General features: G+C 41.9%; 1 protein-coding gene across 7 annotated transcripts in view; it reads left to right on the top strand.

The window, feature by feature from the left end:
* RCAN2 (regulator of calcineurin 2) overlaps positions 1–23,394 on the top strand; it is a 277,059-nt gene extending 253,665 nt beyond the window's left edge. For 6 of the 7 annotated variants that reach the window (XM_024247796.3, XM_024247795.3, XM_063724604.1 and 3 more), the window contains one exon: positions 20,824–23,386. In XM_024247796.3, coding sequence (XP_024103564.1) covers positions 20,824–20,984 — 161 coding nt within the window. In that variant the 3' untranslated portion in view covers positions 20,985–23,386. 7 annotated transcript variants of the gene reach the window in all.
* The last annotated feature ends 207 nt before the right edge of the window (positions 23,395–23,601 follow it).

Raw genomic sequence — 23,601 nt, 5'->3', positions numbered from 1 at the left:
CACAGTCATTCAGGACATTGCAGAAACAAGCACACATATCCAAATGGACCAATTTCAGCCAAGGTCCTTGGAGCTGCCAGTTTGACTCCTATGCACAGATATTGACAAGGACATACTTGAACACTTTGTAGAGGTGTTTTGAATGTCAGCAAACAGAGCTCTTTATAGAATCACTAAGGTCTTGGCTAGAGGACCTAGGAGTCTGACCTGGATTTTACAGAAAAGGAAACTAAGGCCCAGAGCGAAGTGGGGAGCTGATTTGACAATGAAAGTGCCAGAGCTTCCAATGCCGTGCTCTTCCTACTTCACTATTTAGAAAGGAGGCTCAGGCTATGTCAGACTTTCTGACCTCCACACCCCAGCTGGACTCCAGCTCACTCATGTGGAGCTGATCATCCAGTAAAATTCAAATCATTTTTATCAAGAATGTGAAAGAACATTAGTTGTTGTCAGCATTCACAAAGATTGATGCAGAGAAAGCTAGGGGCAAGTTCCAGACACCCTTACTGGCTGACCCAGCTGAGTCCAGGCTCTTGAAGGCACAGACAGGGACAAATGTGACTTGGGACCAATGGAGGCAGAAGACACAGGTGGGATGGGAATTAGGCCCCGGAAGGGATGCTCACAGAGCCTGACACAGAAGAGGAAGGAAAGAAAGAGGGAGGAAAGAAATGGTCTTAAAGAGGCAGAGAAAAAAAAGCAGTTGGCGGTCGGGGATGGGGAGCTCGGAGTGGTAAATAACTTATCAATAATGTTAAAAATACATGCCTTTTACCTTAATTGTACAGCTAATCTATAGCACCCACCTTCTTTTATCACAATAAATGTACCATCTACCATTTTTGAAGGGCCCTGCTTTGTGATAAGCACAGAGATAGGACCTATTATTATCCCCATTTTATGGATTTGGAAACGAGGCTGTAGAAAGAAGCGTGAACTTTCTCAAGGTGACACAGCTGGTTGGTGACATCGTCAGATTTCAAACCCTGGTGCTTCTGACTCCAGAGAGTAAACTTCACACTCCGCCAGCTGGCCTTCTATTAAGGATACCGGTTGGCTTGGCTGACTTCAGGCCTGCTCTGCTCCAACTCTGGCAAACATTTATTTTTTTTTTAACCCTGAATCAAGAATTATTTCTTGGTTTTTTTTTTTTTTTTTTTTTTTTTTTGAGACAGAATCTTACCATGTCACCCAGGCTGGAGTGCAGTGGCATGATATCGGCTGACTGCAATCTCCACCTCCCGGGTTCAAGCAATTCTCCTGCCTCAGCTTCCTGAGTAGTTGGGACTACAGGCACATGCCACCACACCTGGCTAATTTTTGTATTTTTTAGTAGAGATGGGGTTTCACCATGTTGACCAGGCTGGTCTCAAACTCCTGACCTCGTGATCCACCCACCTCAGCCTCCCAAAGTGCTGGGATTCCAGACGTGAGCCACCGCACCAGGCCTCAATAATTATTTCTAACAAACACCAATCTAAACTTCCAGAAAGCCTAACCTAGTGTCTGGTAAATGTGCAAATGGAGACTTGTGCATTTGGTACAAGAGCAAATATTGAGAGTTTCCTGATTTTTAAGTATGACTGATATTGTGTCCATGGAACAGCTGCAATCTGGCTGTATTTTCTAGGATATGTTTCTCTCCATTCCTTGCCAGCAATTTGGGACTGTTTGTCTTTATTTGGTTATCCATTTATCCCTTTTCTATGTCCTTGAAGCTTCCTCAGCCACACACACGCATGATTTGTGTCCAACAATTGAGTTGAAAATATCAGAGGTTAAATTAAAGGTTGTTTCAGCTGCAACAATCAGGGAGCAGGGCCACACCCTGCCTCCTCCCCATGGCATCCTCCCCCACATCGCGTCTCTGCCCCCTTCCCAACCAGGTGCCAAGGCAAGAGGTTGCTCCTTCAGTCTCCTCCTGTCACTTTGCACAAATATTCACTTTTCCTTATGGTAATTTTCTATCATTCAACTTACTGTCTTCTCTTCTTACTGAGGGAAAGAATGCATGTTTCATTCATTTTGGTATTCCCAGCACCTGAAAGTACCTGGCACATAGTAGATGCTCAATAAATGTTGGAGGAATGAATGCGCGAATGAATGAATGAATAGATCAGAGCTATTAGCCTGCCTAGAGATAGTTTCTTTACTGACAAATTGTTGCTTTCTTATAGCTTTAGCCAAACTCAGTCAGGAAGCGTTAAATTAATGTTTTCTATAATTAGAGGACTTCTAGCATTTTCATTTTAAAAAAAAGTGATTTAGTAAAATTTAGTTTTAATCCTTTGGCAGAATCATTTCAGTAACAAATTATAACTAATTGCATGTTAAAGGATGACTACCTCAGTTCCAGAAGTACAGAAACAAATTAGAATGAGAGCAGAGAAAAGCAACTCAAATGATCAAAGGAATGGAGTTTTGCATTACAGGAATGATGAACAGTGTTTAACTGGTAGAGCAGAGTGATTGAGAAGGTATGTAGACATTTAAAGCTGCTGGGAAAAAGTCAGTCTAAAGAAAGAACGTTATGGAGCAGGGATCCAGAGTGAGATGGGACTCAGGCTAAGTCAACTGACTGGCTGCCCCCAGAGGCAATGACACAGTTTATTAGGACCTTTTCATGGAGAACAAATGAAACAGTGGGGATCCAGGCCTCATCTCAGACAAGCAAAGGGCAAAACAGTCTGTAGTTCTTTAAGGAGGAATATTGGTGACCTTCTCTCAGAGAGGGACAAGTCCAATTCTGAAAACTTCTAGAGTGGTCCTAGAAACAAACATAAAGAAAGCAGTGCAGTTATAATGGAACCAGGATCAGACCCAAACCTGTGGGTGCCCATTGAAATCCTTTGAAATGTTTAAGATGTTGCGACAGGAGACGAGGGCCACATTATATTCAGGAAGTGTCTCTCAGTTCTGTTTATTATACCAAGAGCAAGTTTATATTCCGAAAATTATGAGAGGCATAATTTTAAACATCCTTAATCATTGTCCCCATGACCATTCTATCTTTGATCCAGAAAGTAAGTAAAATAGATCTTACACATTAGAAAATAAATAAATAAAAATGACTTAAAATTATGTGGGAATGAAGATAAATTACTTACTATGCGCCAGGCACTGTTCTAAATACCTTACAATATTATTTAATGTTCACAGACAATAACAGGTATTATTATTGTCCTCAATTACACAGCTGGGGAATGTGAGGCACAGAGTGGTTAAGTAACCTGCCCAAGGCGACACAGCTACTAAATTAAAATATGTCCTCTGCCACTGGCAAGAAGAGTAAAAGATTGGTTGAGCCAGCACCCTTGCCCTGGGAAGTGAAACATTTTTCTCTAGAAGAAATTTAAGATTGCTGTAAAGGAGAAATTTAAGAATACAAAACAACTTATGCCTTTCGTTCCCTCACATTTTATTTCTCTACTTTTTGGCACCCACTAAAACACACTACTGCATCAATTCTTTACGGTACATTTCATGCTTTTTTCTTGTGTCCAGCAGGACGTGCAGATTAAAATTTGCCTTCGTCTGCTGTGTTTAAGGGGCAGTTATTGTCTCTATAAAACACAATCCTTGTGTGTTTCTATTAGTCCCTTGATGAATGTGTAGAAGCCCATCAATTTAATAGTGACCTAGACAGAATAAGATGGGCTCTAACCTTGAGGAGAATTATGAGTTGAATACTTATTTTGAAATACCTGTTGTTCCTGACTCCAGAAGCAGTACAGTGCCAGGTTCCTTTCTGATGTAAAACAAAATAGGAAAAAATAAAAACCCAGCCTAGCAAAATAGCTTATCTCCACCAATCAGCAGAAAATGGTAAAATAGAGATGCACGCAGCACTAACTGGACGGGGAAATCAGAGGTGGGAAGCAAAATGCCGGCCTTTATTCTGCTCTCTAAGATGGCTCTGGAAGGTCATGTTCATTGTCACTGAAAATGCCTGCAGGGAGCGATATGAAAAGTCATTGTCTCTTCTTTTTTTTCCTCCTGCTATTTTTAGCTCTTGTTAGGAAGATCAATTTTAGTTAACTGCAGAGAAGTGTTTTTAAAATGGTGCTTGAGTTTCAAGTTGCATGTGTCTGCTATATTTAGATTTTTTTCCAAATTCTTCTGTATCAAAACATGACATAGTAAGGCAATTTTGCTGGTGTTACTGCTTGGTATGATGTTTTCCCCAATGGGAAAAGATATTCCATTAACTAATGTAACCTATACTAAAGAAACATTTTCTATTCCAGGCTCTGATTCAGGGGTAGAAAAAAAATTCAGTTTTTAAAATATAGATGAACACCTATATTTTTGGTGCATGTGGTATGAATATTATATAAGGCCTCAATTCTCATTCAGCAATTGCTGTATTCTCTGATCACAAAAACAATAGGCAAGTAAAACAGCGAGTGTCCAGTGTTCCCGTTAGCACAGTCTCTCTGTGTCATACCCCACATAAGGGACTCAGATTGGGATCCTGGAGCACATGTTCAAATTTTCCCATTTCCTTTGAAAGAATTGTCCCTGGGAAAAAAAGGTTTTTTCAGAGGCTTTTCTTCCCAGCATATATTCCATTAATCTGTCTTCCATCACTATGGAGTAGCAATATTAAAATACTTCCTTTTCTAAATTTACAGGTAAACTGTGTACATTGTAGAAAAACAGAAAAGACATATGACCAAAAAATGGGAAAATATGAATAACAAATCCTACTGCCTATAAAAAAAAAAGTACTTTAAGAAAGAATCATTGTAGTGTTTACCCTTGCATTTTTTCTTATAAGTATGTGTGTGTGTGCATTTGTGTGTCCTCACAGTTGTTGTGGAGGCTGGGCCCCTAATATGGGGCAAGGGAGAACAGGATGTTTCGTTCCTAGAGAGGACCCAGCTCACAGAGGGCTCTCCCAGGCAGCTCCCCCTTTCTTCATCTCCGCCACTTTCCTCTCACTCCATGTGGAGGAGCCCCTTTACTCTGGTCATTCTCCCTCTTTATCTTCCCACCTCTTTCCCCTCTGTGGTTCCCTTAGTTTTCTTTGCCTGTACCTTCCCTCTGGGATTCTGCTTCTTTTTCTCAACCATTAATTCAGGTCCTCATTCAATCAGTTGATCCCATAAAGTACTTTGGGTCCTAAATGTCTCAGGAGGGGATGAAGATAAATCTCCCTATTCCTAATCTAGTATTAGAGAGAAACCTCCAGAAGATAAGCGAATGTTCTTATACTGAAATATATATAGCTCCCGAGTATGCTCTTTGTCTTCTTTCTTTCTCTTGCTCACTCTCAGTCTTTGGGAGGCTAAGGCAGGAGGAGCAGTTGAACCTAGGAGTTTGAGACCAGCCTAGGCAATGTAGTGAGGCCCCTGTCTCTACAAAAAATAAAAAGTAAGATTATCTGGGTATGGTGGTGGACACCTGTGGTGCCAGCTACTCAGGAGACAGAGATGGATCACTTGAGCCAAGAGGTCAAAGCTGCAGTGAGCTGTGATCCTGCCCCTGGACTCCAGACCAGGTGACAGAGCAAAGTGAGTTCCTGTCTCAATAAAAAAATAATTTAAATGCCTGTGTTAAGCTCTTAGCTCAGTGCTGCTCAATGTGAAAGCTATGATATTTTGGAGTTGACAGTCCTACACATTGCAGTACATTTAGCATCCTTGGGTCTCACCTACTAAATGCCAACATCCACCCACACCATATGACAAAAAAAATCCATTTCCAGACACCATTAGGGATTTAACATTCTTATGTGAGAACCACACTAATTATACTTTCTTGAATGTGACAAAGAGTTGTCACAGGCATTGAGGCAGAGAACGCCTAGTAAGGGGTCAGCAGTGGGTGCAGAAAGAAGAGTGAAAGAGAAGTGAGACATATAGAGAAGCAGCCCCTGCCTCCCAGCTTTACTCACTCCTCTATGCCTTCCCAGACACACACACACTTTTTTTCCTTCCCTTTAGAAAACTAGGGGAAGACAAGAACAATGAGAATTTGCATGGCCCATGTCTATTTATCAATTGCCACATAACAAACTATCCCAAAAATCTAGGGCTTAAGACAACAGTCATTTATTTTGTTCACAAATCTGCCACTTGGGCCAGGCTCAGGGGGAAGGGTCATCTGTTCCATGCAGTGTTTCTGGGGCAGCACAACTGGGGGCTGGCAAGTCAACTATGAAGACGGTTCACTCACATGGTTGGGAAAATGGTGCTGTTAGCTGAGAGTTCACTTAGACTGTGGGTCAGGGCCCTGGTTCTTCTTAACGTGGGCCTCTTCATGGGCTGCTTGGGCTTCCTTACAACTTGGACATAGGGTTCCAAGCATGAGCATTCTGCAAGAGCAAAGTAGAAGCACATGGCATATTTGTTACCTAATTCAGAAGTCACATTGCTTACTTCCACCACATAGGTTGAGGATCCCTTATCCAAAATGCTTGGGGCCATAAGTGTTTTGGATTTTGGATATTTTGGGATTAGGGATATGCAACCTGTACTATATTTGTCAAGACAGTCATTAAAGCCTGCCCAGGATTGAAGGGAGAGAACACAGAGGGAACACTCCTTGATGGAACATTGTCAAGGTTTCAGGAGAGTATGTGGGGTGGGAAACATTATGACCGTCTTTGGAAAACACAACCTGCTACCACAAATAACTTTCCTGTTGAGAATTCACCCGTAATATGAGAGATAATACAGTTTTAAAATGAGAAAAATGTAAAGGATCTTCTTCCAGAGTCCAAAACTTCCTTCCCTAAGAGATGCAAATTAACTCAGTTTATAATTTATAGTCTCTTCTTTTCATAATTTATTGTGTTGTCTTTTGAGGAGATTCATTGTCAAAGAGACCATGCCTAGAATAACTATCAATGGCCAAAACAAAACAAGGCAAGGTTCAGAAGGAATACATAATCCATCTTTAGCTAGAGAACAAATATTCACTAAAAATATGAGTTGCCATGAAAATGTATTAAAAATGAAAGATAAAACTAGGCTCCCTTTCCGTAGAGTCGCTTGTAGAATATGTAAACAGTGGGAAGTATGGGAGTTAGGGACAGAGAGGGACTATGAACACATTCTTTGAAGTCAGGCAAGCCTGAGTTTAAATCCTGGCTCTGCCATTTACTACCTGTGTGATCTCAACTTACTGTTGTATAACTAGATATTATGAAACCCACATGACAGAGCTGTTGTTATAATTAAAGATTTCATGCCAAGTAGTTACAGACTTTCCTATGCCTGGCATTTAGTAAGTGCTCCATAAACAATTGTTATTATGTTTAGGGAATGTAGTGAGTTTCTATGACACCTACTGTGTGCTAGCACTGATAGAATGCTGATAAGAGGATAGATGCTTGCCTTTAAATGGTTTTCCACTTAGTTGAAAAGCTAAAACTTACACAAGTTAAACTATAGGAAGAATATTCATGTGTGAGTACATACCAGATATCACTCAAGTATGTTAGTAATGGCTAAGTGTGATGCTCTTCATAAATCAATCACATATTCATTGAACACTAATGTGTACCTTAAGCTGCAGCAGTCACAAAAGGTTAAGTCTTGACTTCAGTGGTTTGGAATATAACACATTGCTAGAGGAAATAACTAATGAATAATACAAAAGGTGATATAATTAAGCATTATAAATGAGTGTTTCTGACTATCTCAAAAAAAAAAGAAAATCAGAGCTCTCATTAAAACGGCAACATAAGATTTTCTGTCTCATGGAAATAGAAGTATAGAAAAGGTTAGGAAGAGAGGAAAAAAAGGAGAGAAAATTGCCAGTGATGACAGAGTAAGGGGAAGTGGTGGTTGGAGGAAAAAGGATAGGTTCATTTTGAAGACCAGATTATATGATATCCACTACCGTGGGATGCAGCCTGTTATCATTCACCCCTTACTGCTCTTTGCAATGGTGTCTCCACTGAGGAAAAGCTCTTTGCAATTGTTCAGCTGCTTAATTCTTTGACTGTTGTGTGATGTAATCAGATTAGTTAATCATACTGGAAATCAGAAATTACTTGGGGGCAACAGTGGCCAAAATAATATCGCCCTAAATAATCATAGCATGCATCTTGAGAGAAAGCTTTATCAAGTATTTGACACACATGTCTGTTTCATAGTATCCCAGTGATATGAGTGTTGTTCTCATTGATGAGGAAAACTGAGATTCAGAAATGTTATATAACTTTCTCAGAGTCACATTACTCATATGTGATAAGGTGAACTCTCCAACTGTTGTCTTAGGTGGCTTATTCTGGCATGGAAGTTAGTTCCTGTCGTGGGGAAACCAGCAAAGAGTATTTTGGGTGGGAGGGTTAGTCATGGATAGGGTTATAACAAGGGGTGTGTGGGGAAGGAGCATGCAGAGAAGGGTTGCCAAGCAATGTTCAATAGTGCTTGGTGACTGATAACAAATGATGAAAGAGAGAGAAAATTCAAGGATGACTGACTCTAAGGGTTTGCACCTAGAAGGCTGGAAGAATGATGGCACTTCTAAGAAGTGTGATAGCTGGGAAGGGAACTAGATTGGCAGAGAAAATAATTCTACTTTAGACATGTGAGTTTGGAAAAGAGTAGTCAACTTACAGAGAGACATCAGTAAGTCAGGATGCATGTGTGAGATCAGGCCTGGATATGTAGCTCCTCACAGGGCAGGAACTGGGGCTCATGATGAGCAAGAGAAAGAATGTCCTGGAAAGAAGGGCAGCAGGTGCTGAGCAGAGCAGAGTTTGGCCTTGCCTGTTAGATGTGGCTGTATTTTCAAAGCCTGTAGTTCTGGGATTCTAACTATTGCTTAGCAGTACACATACAAAGACTTTGTCCAGCAGGCACTAAACTTATAGGAAGATTTCCCCTTCCCTCCATCATAGGGTTTTTCTTATTAGGAATCTAAACAATGAATCTCAAACTCTTCTCTAATACATAGACATGTAGCTCTGTTTCATCTCTCTACCTTTACCATGTCTGAATTTTGCTGATTTTTATAAACTTTGCATAATCATACTGATTATTTTAGAAAGAATTTAAGAGGTGGCCAAGTCATGGCCCATAAGCCAAAGGTGGCATGAGAGAAAAACTCAGTGGCACTTGGACTGCCAGCCACCAACACATTTCTCTGCAATTGTGCCATGTTGAGGTTGTATCATGTCACCAAATTTCTCAGCCCCTGGTCAGCACAGGGACTCACCCTCCTCCCTGCTGAGAATGAGAAACAGCCCATGGGCACCCTCACTCCCTCCTCCAGTCATAGAGGAATTGGGACATTGTCACAAACCTGTCTCCAGCCACTTGGGAAAAGACGAGACAGAACTTTGGCATCTAATTTAAGCAATGGCCAAACCTCAGTCAGTTTCAAAGGCCTGAATGAGAATTTAACTGTTAACCATGTGCTAAAAGGTTTTTCATTTAATTGGCTGAAAATTTGTTTCATGGAATAGATAGAAAACCCTGACCAATGCACTTGTTGGTGACTTTTGGTCCTGGCCTCCTTTCTGCACACAAAGGAGAGGACAGTTTCAATACTGGCACAGGAGTGAGCATGTGATGGGTCAACCCTCTGCTTGTCTCTTCAGAGAAATGCTGGTTCCATTGCTCTGTTCTCACTGCACCATGGCGGGGCCTCCCACCCTGTGTGGGTAAGACTCGACAGACTCTCTGTCCCCAAACAAGCCCGGTTGGTCCATGTGCCTGGTGACAGCATTGACGTCAGCCCTTGTGGTAGAGGAATTAGTTGAAGCCCAAAGGGAAAAAGAGGCCAAAAAAAGAAAAATTCAATCCAGCAAGACCAAAGCTATTTGTTTTTATTTTGTGGTTCTCAGCAGCTGTTAAGCTTTGCTGGCTTTCGATAGTAAGAAAGTGTCCAAGAATAGAACAGTGCAATGTCAGAGTTAATGGGATCACAGCAATAAAATATCTCTACTACTGAGCAATCTGATGGTATTAAGTTGACGTGGAAGTTGGTTTGCACCCGGCACACAGAGTGGACTCCCTGCTTGCCCTCCCATTCTGAGTGTTCCCCCAACACACCTATTCTGAGAGGAAAGCAACCACTTCTGAAGTGGTAAATGCATTGCAAAAGAAGTGTCTTCAGGCCAGCCATGGTGGCTCACATCTGTAATCTCAGCACTTTGGGAGGCTGAGGCAGGTGGATTACCTGAGGTCAGGAGTTCAAGACCAGCCTGGCCAACATGGTGAAACCCTGTCTCTACTAAAAATACAAAAAATTAGCCGGGTGTGATGGTAGGTGCCTGTAATCCCAGCTACTCGAGAGGCTGAGGCAGGAGAATCGTTTGAACCCAGGAGGCAGAGGTTGCTATGAGCCAAGATCGTGCCATTGCACTCTCCAGCCTGGGCAACAAGAGCAAAACACCATCTCAAAAAAAAAAAAAAAAAAAAAAAGAAAAGAAATGTTCTTCATCCCGGCTAGGGAAAACAAAAGGTTTAATCAAAGGCCTAGCTTTGTTAGGTGTGTTTTATTACAATTTCTTTAAAATGGCCAGCTTCTTGCTAACAGATGAAAAAAGGGGAAGGGTGTCTGAGTTCTCTGAATTCTCTGGCCTGAGCCTTGCCCTCACCTCAACCCCAGGTTCTGGGTCTCTGCCGCAGATTCCTTTCTATTCCTCATCTGAGGATGACAGAGGCCATCCCCCGTTCATCAATGCACTCCCCATCCACAGAGCAATGCATGAAACTACAGTGGCCACCAGTGTTTCTTCAAAAGGGGCTTCCCCTGCAAATGTAAGAACTTAAAAGAAATCCTATACACAAAAACAAAAATCACCACCATATTTGATGACTCAGCAGACATTTCTTTCTGTGTCTCTCTTTGGATGGTGTCTTTCATTCAGAATTGCAAGAAGTTCCTGAAGGAAAGACAAAATTTGAGAAACCCTGGATGCGGTTAACTCAATCATTGTTCACTGTGGAACTTTGAGTGACTTGATGTTCTCTCCTGAACAACAATGAGAACACCAAAGATGAATGGGAGCTGGTGGCTGGGAGCGCCAGAGAAGCCATCCAGGATTCCTTACCTCCTTTCTTTTATGCATTCTCAGCTTCCATCCCTCCATCATCCTCTACCTGCACTGTTACCATTTACCATTTTCCAGCAAAAAAATATGTAGAATGGAGGAAGGGAGGGGGCACATTATGTGTGCGCCAGTATCCTCATGGGGCCACAGCCTCTTGCTGGGAGTTCCGTGTAACTGTCGCCACCCAAACACAGAAGCACTGAGGGCTGATGGGTACACATGTAGATTCTACTAAATTGGAATTTGCAGGTTTGCATCCCCATACTGGTAAACTCTTTTTTTTTTTTTTTTTTTTTTGAGACAGAGTCTTGCTGTGTGGCCCAGGCTGGAGTGCAGTGGCATGACCTCAGCTCACTGCAACTACCACTTCCTGGGTTTAAGTGATTCTCATGCCTCAGCCTCCGCAGTAGCTGGGACTACAGGCATGCACCACCATGCCCAGCTAATTTTTGTATTTTTAGTAGAGGTGGGGGTTTCACCATGTTGACCAGGCTGGTCTTGAACTTCCAACCTCAAGTGATCTGCCCACCTCAGCCTCCCGAAGTGCTGGCATTACAGGCATGAGACACCACGCCCAATCTAAACTCTTTTTTTAACAAGCACTCCCAGTTAATTGTCAGTATTTAAGAACCACTGCTCAGAGACACCCCCAACCAGAGCTGCCCACTCTGACCCAGAGCCTTTGATACAACCCTCAGATAAAGCTGGTTTGTTGTAGATTTCTCTCCTTAGCAATGTCTGCAGATTATCTGTTTACCTGGGGGCATGGATTAAAATGCCAAAATATTTTAGACAGAACAGAACCCACACAATTAAGTGAACCTTACTTAGCATCGATACATACAGCACTACACCGCATATGCGTAGTCTGCAACTTCCCCATGGATTACAGCATGGCTGGGTTAGTGCCAACTATCAATTCTTGCTCCGCAAGGCAGGATAGCAAAGTGATCAGGCAGGCATCTCCTTCCTGGCTCTCCCCTGTATCCCTGCTCCTGTCACTGTCTTCTTCTGTATCAGACTGGGCCACATCAGCTCGCTTGTATCAGAGATTCAATGCTTGTTGATGCAGTTCTCCCTACCTATGATTTCACCACTTCTAGACTTTAAATACAGAGTCATATCAGCCATACTTCAATAGCTGTGGCTGGTTCTATTTCTCTGTACTATTAATATCCAGGGAAATGCTGGAGTTGTAACACTCTATTTCTGTGAAATATTTGCTGCCCTCACCCAGGAAAGCCTTTACTCTATACAGCAGGATGTCAAGGGCAAGAGGTGCCTAATGGAGACTTCTCTGACTCTTAACTGAATGAGCACACTCTCAGCAGGGTATGGCTGTGTTCGTTTGCTAGGGTTGCCATAACAAGGTGCAACAAACCTCCGGGCATGGTGGCTCACACCTGTAATCCCAGCACTTTGGGAGGCCGAGGCGGGTGGATCACCTGAGATCAGGAGTTCGAGACCAGCCTGACCAACATGGTGAAACTCTCTTTACTAAAAATACAAAAATTAGCCAGGCATGGTGGCGTGCACCTGTAATCCCAGCTACTAGGGAGGCTGAGGCAAGAGAATTGCTTGAACCCAGGAGGCGGAGGTTGCAGTGAGCTGAGATCACACCACTGCACTCCAGCCTGGTCAGCAGAGCAAGACTCTGACTCAAAAAAAAAAAAAAATGCCACAAACCGAGTGGCATTTATGACAAAAATTTATAGACTCACCGTTCTGGAAGTTAGAAGTTCAAGTCAAGGTGTACACAGGACCTGCTGTCTCTGAAGGTGTCAGGAAAGGATCTGTTCCTGGCCTGTCCTAGCTTCAGGTAGTTCCTTGGCTTATGGCTGCATAACCTCAATCTTCACATGGCATTCTCCCTATGTATATGTCAATGTCCAAACTTCCTTTTTCTATAAGGGTGCTAGTCATATTGATGTAGAGCCCACCCTAATGACCTCATCTTAATTTGATCATCTGCAAAGACCTTATGTCCAAATAAAGTTACTTTTACAGCTACTAGAGGTTAGTTAGGACCTCAACATCTTTTGAGGGGACTCAATTCAACCAATAACAATGGCTGACTCTGAATGTCTGCATCCTTCCCAGCATCACTTAAAAGAGCTTTGATATTTATTGCATTATCAGTGTTCCTCATTCCTTAACATCAGCATCCAGAATTTAAAACTGTACCTTGGAGAGAGGTTCCAAGATGGCCGAATAGGAACAGCTCCAGTCTACAGCTCCCAGCGTGAGTGACGCAGAAGATGGGTGATTTCTGCATTTCCAACTGAGGCAGCAGGTTCATCTCACTGGGGCTTGTCAGACAGTGGGTGCAGCTCACAGAGCAGGGCAGGGCATCGCCTCACCCAGGAAGCACTAGGGGTTGGGGAATTCCCTTTCCTAGCCAAGGGAAGCCGTGACAGACGGTACCTGGAAAGTCGGGTCACTCCCACCCTAATACTGCGCTTTTCCAATGGTCTTAGCAAACGGCACACCAGGAGATTATATCCCGTGCCTGGCTTGGAGGGTCCCACGCCCATGGAGACTCACTCACTGCTAGCACAGCAGTCTGAGATCGAACTGCAAGGTGGCAGGGAGGCTGTGGGGAGGGGCGTCCACCATTGCTGAGACTTGAGTAGATAAACAAAGCGGCCAGGGAGCTCAAACTGGGTGGAGCCCACCGCAGCTCAAGGAGGCCTGCCTGTCTCTGTAGACTCCACCTCTTGGGGTAGGGCATAGCTGAACAAAAGGCAGCAGCAACTTCTGCAGACTTACACATCCCTGTCTGACAGCATTGAAGACAGTAGTGGTTCTCCAAGCACGGAGTTGGAGATCTGAGTATGGAGACTGCCTCCTCAAGTGGTTCCCTGACCCCCAAGTAGCCTAACTGGGAGACACCTCCCAGTAGGGGCCGACTGACACCTCATACAGCTGGGTGACCCTCTGAGATGAAGCTTCCAGAGGAAGGATCAGGCAGCAACATTTGCCGATCTGCAATATTTGTTGTTCTGCAGCCTCCACTGGTGAAACCCAGGCAAACAGGGTCTGGAGTGGACCTCCAGCAAACTCCAACAGACCTGCAGCTGAGGGTCCTGACTGTTAGAAGGAAAACTAACAAACAGAAAGGACCTCCACACCAAAACCCTATCTGTACATCACCATCATCAAAGACCAAAAGTAGATAAAACCACAAAGATGGGGAGAAACCAGAGCAGAAAAGCTGAAAATTCTAAAAATCAGAACACCTCTTATCCTCCAAAGGAATGCAGCTCCTCACCAGCAATGGAACAAAGCTGGATGGAGAATGACTTTGACGAGTTGAGAGAAGAAGGCTTCAGATGATCGGTAATAACAAACTTCTCCAAGCTAAAGGAGGAAGTTCAAACCCATCACAAAGAAGCTAAAAGCCTTGAAAAAAGATTAGATGAGTGGTTAACTAGAATAAACAGCATAGAGAAGACATTAAATGACCTGATGGAGCTGAAAACCATGGCAAGAGAACTACGTGATGCATACAAAAGCTTCAGTAGCCAATTTGATCAGGTGGAAGAAAGGGTATCAGTGATTGAAGATCAAATGAATGAAATGAAGGGAGGAGAGAAGTTTAGAGAAAAAGAGTAAAAAGAAATGAACAAGCATCCAAGAAATATGCGACTATGTGAAAAGACCAAATCTACATCTGATTGGTGTGCCTGAAAGTGACGGGGAGAATGGAACCAAGTTGGAAAACACTCTGCAAGATATTATCCAGGAGAACTTCCGCAACCTAGCAAGTCAGGCCAACATTCAAATTCAGGAAATAAAGAGAACGCCACAAAGATACTGCATGAGAAGAGCAACTCCAAGACACATAATTGTCAGATTCACCAAAGTTGAAATAAAGGAAAAAATGTTAAGGGCAGCCAGAAAGAATGGTCAGGTTACCCACAAAGGAAAGCCCATCAGACTAACAGTGGATCTCTCAGCAGAAACGCTACAAGCCAGAAGAGAGTGGGGGCCAATATTCAACATTCTTAAAGAGAAGAATTTTCAACCCAGAATTTCATATCCAGCCAAACTAAGCTTCATAAGTGAAAGAGAAATAAAATGCTTTACAGACAAGCAAATGCTGAGAGATTTTGTCATCACCAGGCCTGCCTTACAAGAGCTCCTGAAGGAAGCACTAAACGTGGAAAGGAACAACTGGTACCAGCCACTGCAAAAACATGCCAAATTGTAAAGACCATCGATGCTAGGAAGAAACTGCATCAACTAATGAACAAAATAACCAGCTAACATCGCAACGACAGGATCAAATTCACACATAACAATATTAACCTTAAATGTAAATGGGCTAAATGCTCTAATTAAAAGACACAGACTGGCAAATTGGATAAAGAGTCAAGACCCATCAATGTGCTGTATTCAGGAGACCCATCTCACGTGCAGAGACACACATAGCCTCAAAATAAAGGGATGGAGGAAGATCTACCAAGCAAATGGAAAACAAAAAAAAAGCAGGGATTGCAATCCTAGTCTCTGATAAAACAGACTTTAAACCAACAAAAATCAAAAGAGACAAAGAAGGCCATTACATAATGGTAAAGGGATCAAGTCAACAAGAAGAGCTAACTATCCTAAATATATATGCACCCAATACAGGAGCACCCACATTCATAAAGCAAGTCCTTACAGACCTAAAAGAGACTTAGACTTCCACACAATAATAATGGGGGGACTTTAACACCCCACTGTCAACATTAGATAGATCAATGAGACAGAAAGTTAACAAGGATACCCAGGAATTGAACTCAGCTCTGCACCAAGCAGACCTAATAGACATCTACAGAACTCTCCACCCCAAATCAACAGAATATACATTCTTCTCAGCACCACATTGCACTTATTCCAAAATTGACCACATAGTTGGAAGTAAAGCTCTCCTCAGCAAATGTAAAAGAACAGAAATTATAACAAACTGTCTCTCAGACCACAGTGCAATCAAACTAGAACTCAGGATTAAGAAACTCACCCAAAACCACTCAACTTCATGGAAACTGAACAACCTGCTCCTGAATGACTACTGGGTACATAATGAAATGAAGGCAGAAATAAAGATGTTCTTTGAAACCAGTGAGAACAAAGACACAACATACCAGAATCTGTGGGACACATTTAAAGCAGTGTGTAGAGGGAAATTTATAGCACTAAATGCCCACAAGAGAAAGCAGGAAAGATCTAAAATTGACACCCTAACATCACAATTAAAAGAATTAGAGAAGCAAGACCTAACACATTCAAAAGCTAGCAGAAGGCAAAAAATAACTAAGATCAGAGCAGAACTGAAGGAGATAGAGACACAAAAAAACCCTTCAAAAAATCAGTGAATCTGGGATCTGGTTTTTTGAAAAGATCAACAAAATTGATAGACCACTAGCAAGACTAATAAAGAAGAAAAGAGAGAAGAATCAAATAGAAGCAATAAATATGATAAAGGGGATATCACCACCAATCCCACAGAAATACAAACTACCATCAGAGAATACTATAAACACTCTACGCAAATAAACTAGAAAATCTAGACGATATGGATGAATTCCTGGACACATACACCCTCCCAAGACTTAAACAGAAAGAAATTGAATCCCTGAATAGACCAATAACAGGCTCTGAAATTGAGGCAATAATTGATAGCCCACCAACCAAAAAAAATCCAGGACCAGATGGATTCACAGCCAAATTCTACCAGAGGTACAAGGAGGAGCTGGTACCATTCTTTCTGAAATTATTCCAGTCAATAGAAAAAGAGGGAATCCTCCCTAACTAATTTTATGAGGGCAGCATCATCCTGATACCAAAGCCTGGCAGAGACACAACAAAAAAAGAGAATTTTAGACCAATATCCCTGATGAACATCGATGCAAAAATCCTCAATTAAATACTGGCAAACCGAATCCAGCAGCACATCAAAAAGCTTATCCACCAAGATCAAGTTGGCTTCATCCCTGAGATGCAAGGCTGGTTCAACATGTGCAAATCAATAAACATAATCCGTCACATAAACAGAACCAAACACAAAAACCACATGATTATCTCAATAGATGCAGAAAAGGCTTTTGACAAAATTCAACAGCCCTTCATGCTAAAAACTCTCAATAAATTAGGTATGTTCCATATCTCAAAAATCGTAAGAGTTATTTATGACAAGCCCACAGCTAATATCATTACTGAATGGGCAAAAACTGGAAGCATTCCCGTTGAAAACTGGCACGAGACAGGGATACCCTCTCTCACCACTCCTATTCAACATAGTGTTGGGAGTTCTGGCCAGGGCAATCAGTCAGGAGAAAGAAATAAGGGGTATTCAACTAGGAAAAGAGGAAGTCAAATTGTCTCTGTTTCCAGATGACATGATTGTATATTTAGAAAACCCCATCATCTCAGCCCCAAATCCCCTTAAGCTGATAAGCAACTTCAGCAAAGTCTCAGGATACAAAATCAATGTGCAAAAATCGCAAGCATTCCTATACACCAATAACAGACAAACAGAGAGCCAAATCATGAGTAAACTCCCATTCACAATTTCTTCAAAGAGAATAAAATACCTAGGAATCCAACTTACAAGGGATGTGAAGGATGTCTTCAAGGAGAACTACAAACCACTGCTCAATGAAATAAAAGAGGACACAAACAAATGGAAGAACATTCCATGCTCATGGATAGGAAGAATCAATATTATGAAAATGGCCATACTGCTCAAGGTAATTTATAGATTCAATGCCATTCCCATCAAGCTACCAATGACTTTCTTCACAGAATTGGAAAAAACTACTTTAAAGTTCATATGGAACCAAAAAAGAGCCCGCATTGCCAAGTCAATCCTAAGCCAAAAGAACAAAGCTGGAGGCATCACACTACTTGACTTCAAGCTATACTACAAGGCTACAGTAACCAAAACAGCATGGTACTGGTACCAAAACAGAGATGTAGACTAATGGAACAGAACAGAGCCCTCAGAAATAATACCACACGTCTAAAACTATCTGATCTTTGACAAACCTGACAAAAACAAGCAATGGGGAAAGGATTCCCTATTTAACAAATGGTGCTGGGAAAACTGGCTAGCCATATGTAGAAAGCTGAAACTGGATCCCTTCCTTACACCTTATACAAAAATTAATTCAAGATGGATTAAAGACTTAAATGTTAGACCTGAAACCATTGAAACCCTAGATGAAAACCTAGGCAATACCATTCAGGACATAGGCATGGGCAAGGACTTCATGTGTAAAACACCAAAAACAATGGCAACAAAAGCCAAAATTGACAAATGGGATCTAATTAAACTAAAGAGCTTCTGCACAGCAAAAGAAACTACCATCAGAGTGAACAGGCAACCTACAGAATGAGAGAAAATTTTTACAATCTACCCATGTGACAAAGGGCTAATATCCAGAATCTACAAAGAACTTAAACAAATTTACAAGAAAAAAAAAATCAAACAACCCCATCAAAAAGTGGGAAAAGTATATGAACAGACAATTCTCAAAAGAAGATATTTATGCAGCCAACAGACACATGAAAAAATGCTCATCATCACTGGCCATCAGAGAAATGCAAATCAAAACCACAATGAGATACCATCACACTCCAGTTAGAATTGCGATCATTAAAAAGTCAGGAAACAACAGGTGCTGGAGAGGATGTGGAGAAATAGGAACACTTTTACACTTTTGGTGGGACTGTAAACTATTTCAACCTTTGTGGAAGACAGTGTGGCAATTCCTCAAGGATCTAGAACTAGAAATACCATTTGACCCAGCCATCCCATTACTGGGTATATACCCAAAGGATTATAAATCATGCTACCATAAAGACACATGCACACGTGTGTTTACTGCAGCACTGTTTACAATAGCAAAGACTTGGAACCAACCCAAATGTCCATCAATGATAGACTGGATTAAGAAAAGGTGGCACATATACACCATGGAATACTGTGCAGCCATAAAAAAGGATGAGTTCATGTCCTTTGTAGGGACACAGATGAAGCTGGAAACCATCATTCTCAGCAAACTATCACAAGGACAGAAAGCCAAACACCGCATCTTTTCACTCATAGGTGGGAATTGAACAATGAGAACACTTGGACACAGGGTGGGGAACATCACACACTGGGGCCTGTCATGGGGTGGGGGAAGGGGGGAGGGATAGCATTAGGAGATATGTAAATGACGAGTTAATGAGTGCAGCACACCAACATGGCACATGTATACATATGTAACAAACCTGCACATTGTGCACATGTACCCTAGAAGTTAAAGTATAATAAAAAAATAAAATAAAACTGTACCTTGTGAAAGTTTGCTATTTGCACCATTAAGGCTTACCAAGATGTGCACAGTAGCACATAATTAGTGCCCTGTCACTGGAACTGACAATACTTGCTCCAGCCATCCAGTGGAGGCACTCAGACTGAGAATAGCAGATTTCTGGGCTGCATCGGGTTTGGCTTTGATCCTGGAAGAAGGTCAGGATTTAGGGAACTCTGGAGGAGAAGTGAGGCTATGCCAAGTAAAAGTAGCTAGTTTGGTGGCCCTAAGAATGTAGCTGTCATGATTAGGGGCTAACAGATAAACCAGTTTGACCAAAACAAAGAAGGAACTGATGCAGGTGGTGATGGAAAAGATTGGTGAGAGATTACGCAGGGCCTTCTGTGCTAGACTAAAAAATTTATACTTGATCTTGTGAGGTCTAGAGAGCCACTAACCAGGAGGATATCTGGGAGTTATTGTTTTCGGAAGATTTTTCTTTTGATCCATGAAAGATGGGAAGTGAAGGATGGGATGTCCGGAGAGGATTAAGATGAGTATGTCAACAATGAAGTTGAAAAGTTACAAGCACGCAGGTTGAGAATACCCCCTCCTCTTACCCCACCACCTGGAGGTCTTCTGCTTGTCTTTTAGACCCAGATCAGCTGCCAGTCCACTAGGAAGCCTTTCAGAGTTACTTACCATTTGATGCCATAGTCCTTAACATACATTGCCACCGTAGTGCTCACCATTTTATATTGTGATATGTTCTGTCTCCACATGTCTCCACTGGACTGTGCACTTGTGAAAGGCACAAATACTTTTTATTCTGCCTTGTAGCCTTTATGAACAGCAATAGACCATGAGAGATGCTCAAGAAACATCTACTGAAGCAACAGAAAGACAGAAAGCCAGTCAGCTAACAGCAATTTGACTGTAATATGAGCCAGTCAAGAATGTAGACACTTGGAACTAGAAAGGGCCTTGATGGTCATCTAACCCAGTTACCCAGTAACCACTGAATCCTGGGCATGTGATAACCCCACCTTATTCCATCCTGGAGCAGCTCTGGCTGTAAGAAGTGTAGAGCTGGAGGGGAACTCAGAAACTACCATATTCAAAAGATAAAGAAGTGAAGTGATTGGCCCAAGGTTGCTCAAAAACTAGCAGCAAGGTTGGAAAATAGAAGAGAAACTAATACAACTAACTGCGAAGTCCATCCAGTCCTCGCCACCATCCTACAGAGTGGAGATATTACCATGTTGAAATTTACATTAAAGGATGTGGAGGCTAAGAGGTATTGAGTGGCTTGTTTGGGGTTGCACAGTTGATAAGTGGCAGAGCCAGGATATGATGAAATTGATCTCTTTCCACTTGCCAACACCCTGTGCCATCCCTGCATAAGATCACAGGCTTCCTGAGACCCTGGAAAATGCTCCTCTCATTTCCTAAGCAGAACCTGCTCCAGGATCTCTTTTGAAATCCCCCCTCTTCCTCACTTCCATTTTTCTTGCTTTTCAGGAGAGAAGTATGAGCTCCATGCAGGGACTGAGTCCACCCCAAGTGTCGTCGTGCACGTGTGCGACAGTGACATAGAGGAAGAAGAGGACCCAAAGACTTCCCCAAAGCCAAAAATCATCCAGACTCGGCGTCCTGGCCTGCCACCCTCCGTGTCCAACTGAGCTGCCTGCTCCTTCTTGACGATAATAGCCGTCTTCTCTTTATCATGCTTTTTTCCCCTGTTGTTTGTCAAAAAAACTTGCCTTTAAATTCCTGGGTGTTTGGTTGTTTGAGATTCCTTCCTTGTTATCAAGCCTCTCGGACAAAAGGGCTAGGAAAAGGTGATATGTCTCCTGATCATATCATACCCATTAAGTATAACCCATTATTTAGAAGGTTCTAGGGAAAAAAGTAGTATTTTCTTATTAAACAATCAGCACAGCCTATATCTTTGTTCTCTCATGTTGATCCAAGGCAGAGACATCAGTAACAAATAGCACCTGTGTTTGTGAGCCGTTTCAGTCCCAGTCCTGACGTGTGTGCGTTGTTCTTTCCTGGCCACTTAAATAGGACCATATGTAAACTTGACTTTGACTGCATGAGATATCCCTATCTGGTCTCACTCAGTCCTCTGCATCCCAACATTCCCAGGACATGCATGATCACCAGCATTTATTTTCATGATTTGAGGATATCCTATAACTCACAGATTGTCAGCATCCAGCCATGTCCTATCTAGATTAGGAAAATGATCAGAATATTCCAGCTCAACAAGTCTGGGTATATTCACTATTGTGAGTCAATACACCATAGCTCTGTTGAAATTCCTGGAGGCAAAATTGAGCTTGGCCCCAAAGATATTCCTCAGTAGATTTCAAACATCACTCCCCTGTAGAACTTTCCCAGCCTCGTTGGGGAGGCTTGTCCAGGGTGATAGAGACCGATTTCAGACAAACCTATTTATTACAAAAGTTTCGTGGTGTCTGAATGATTGTTTTCTCTCTTTGTATATTTGTACAAATGTTTCAGCTGTGCTTTTAAAATCTGGATGTTTTTTATTTAGTGATTGTTCAACCATTAGCTGCTTCAAAACATAATGTGCATTGCTTATGAATGCCTTCATATACTAATACAGATACTCTGATAATATTACACTCTAATAAGGATAATGCTGAATTTTGAAAGGACACAAAACATCTAATGCCAATATATACATGATTAGCCAACATCTTTGCTATCAAGACCAGTTGTTTTTAAATAAAGATGCAAGTGTCAGTTGTAGATTATTGGGATGAAGCTGAATCTCCAGAATGCAGCAGCAGCTGAGCATGTTAAAATGGGGAAGGGTGATAGCTACATGTATGCCGGTCCTACTCACGCGACGCCCGTGTGCTCAAAAAAGTTATTTGTTTTTGTTACGTGTGATTTTTCTATTTCTCTAGCCCAAAGTGCATTACAAAAGATACACCTATAGAACCATTACCTTCTGCTATATGTGCCAGGCCTCATCTACTCCTGTACATTAATGAATTACTTTAGATGCAAATGCAGATTACAATGGAGTGGGGAAGTACTTTCATTACCCAAGCCTCAGAAAAACACACAAGAACAATAACACAGCAAACAGATTGAGGGATTGTTGTGGTTTTTGACTAAGGTGTATGTTAGTTTCATCAGAAACTTAAAACATAGACTGATCACTCAGAAATTAAAGTCCGTTTTACTGTGAATATAGCAATATAGTACTGGACACAGTACAGGTGAAACTGAGGAGAGCATTGCTTGTAAAATCCTGAGTTTCCATAAGGAAAATGAAAACTCCTTTTAAAAATAAAATCTGAGGAGTGTACAATAAGCATATGCTTTGACTTTCCTTTGCTGTGGAGGTTTTTGGTTTTTCATTAATGATGAAAGACTACAGACTTAGTAGTGGAGAAATGGTGTCCTCTAGTGGAAGAAATAGTAGGCTCAGCTATTCAGATGCAGAGCACTGCAGCAGCCAGCCTTTCAAAGCTGACTGTTCTCAATCATCTGTGGGTCATTTGACTTGACTTTTTAAGCTACCCTGAATTTCCAGAATGCAGGTTCTAAAGAAATCTAGATGAGAGAAAATGTTTGAAAATGATTTTTAAATGTTTTTTAAAAGACACATCTGACATTTTTAACAACTTAGTAAAAGTGGAAATGACCATTCTGTGTAGTCATAAAAGAAACACAACGAAGCGTATGGCCTCTGGAGTTAGTCTTAGTAAAACTTATTGCTCTGTGTCAATGTTAACCCGTCTCAGATCAAGTAATTCTTTCACTAGGTTGGGTTTGGGGAGGAGGAAAAGAGGGGCTTTTCCTAGGAGAACGATAAGAAATGGAAAGACTCCTTGAAGTGTTGCAAGGGAACCTCCTAGCACTGTGAAAGTCAGAATCGCCTCAGCATTTCCATGACGCACATTATGCAAATCTCTTTAGCACTATTTTAAGTTTGAAAAGTTTAACAATGAAGGGGAAGGGGAAGATTTCCACCAACTGAATCATTTGTGCACGTGTATAGCTCAAAGAGCTTAGACTTCAAATATATCTGGTGAATGACTCTTTGTCCGTGTGGTGTAATTTCTGTGTTGTTGACCTGAGTTGAGTATTCTTGAGGGGTAATTGTGGGGGAGTGCATTTCAACCTAGAGTTTTTCTAAGACGTTCCCAGCATATGGGGTTAACCCATATACCTAGGTTCTTCCTGAAAGTGGGGGAAGCTGGTTGGCAGCCCTCTCTTGAGGGAAGGGGAGTTTGAGCAGGGCCTGGAGGGTTG

Source organism: Pongo abelii, chromosome 5 (assembly GCF_028885655.2).
Source record: "Pongo abelii isolate AG06213 chromosome 5, NHGRI_mPonAbe1-v2.0_pri, whole genome shotgun sequence".
NCBI classification, from domain to species: domain Eukaryota; kingdom Metazoa; phylum Chordata; class Mammalia; order Primates; family Hominidae; genus Pongo; species Pongo abelii.
The sequence above is the reverse complement of the archived record's forward strand: the minus strand, read 5'-3'. Positions and strand labels throughout refer to the sequence as shown.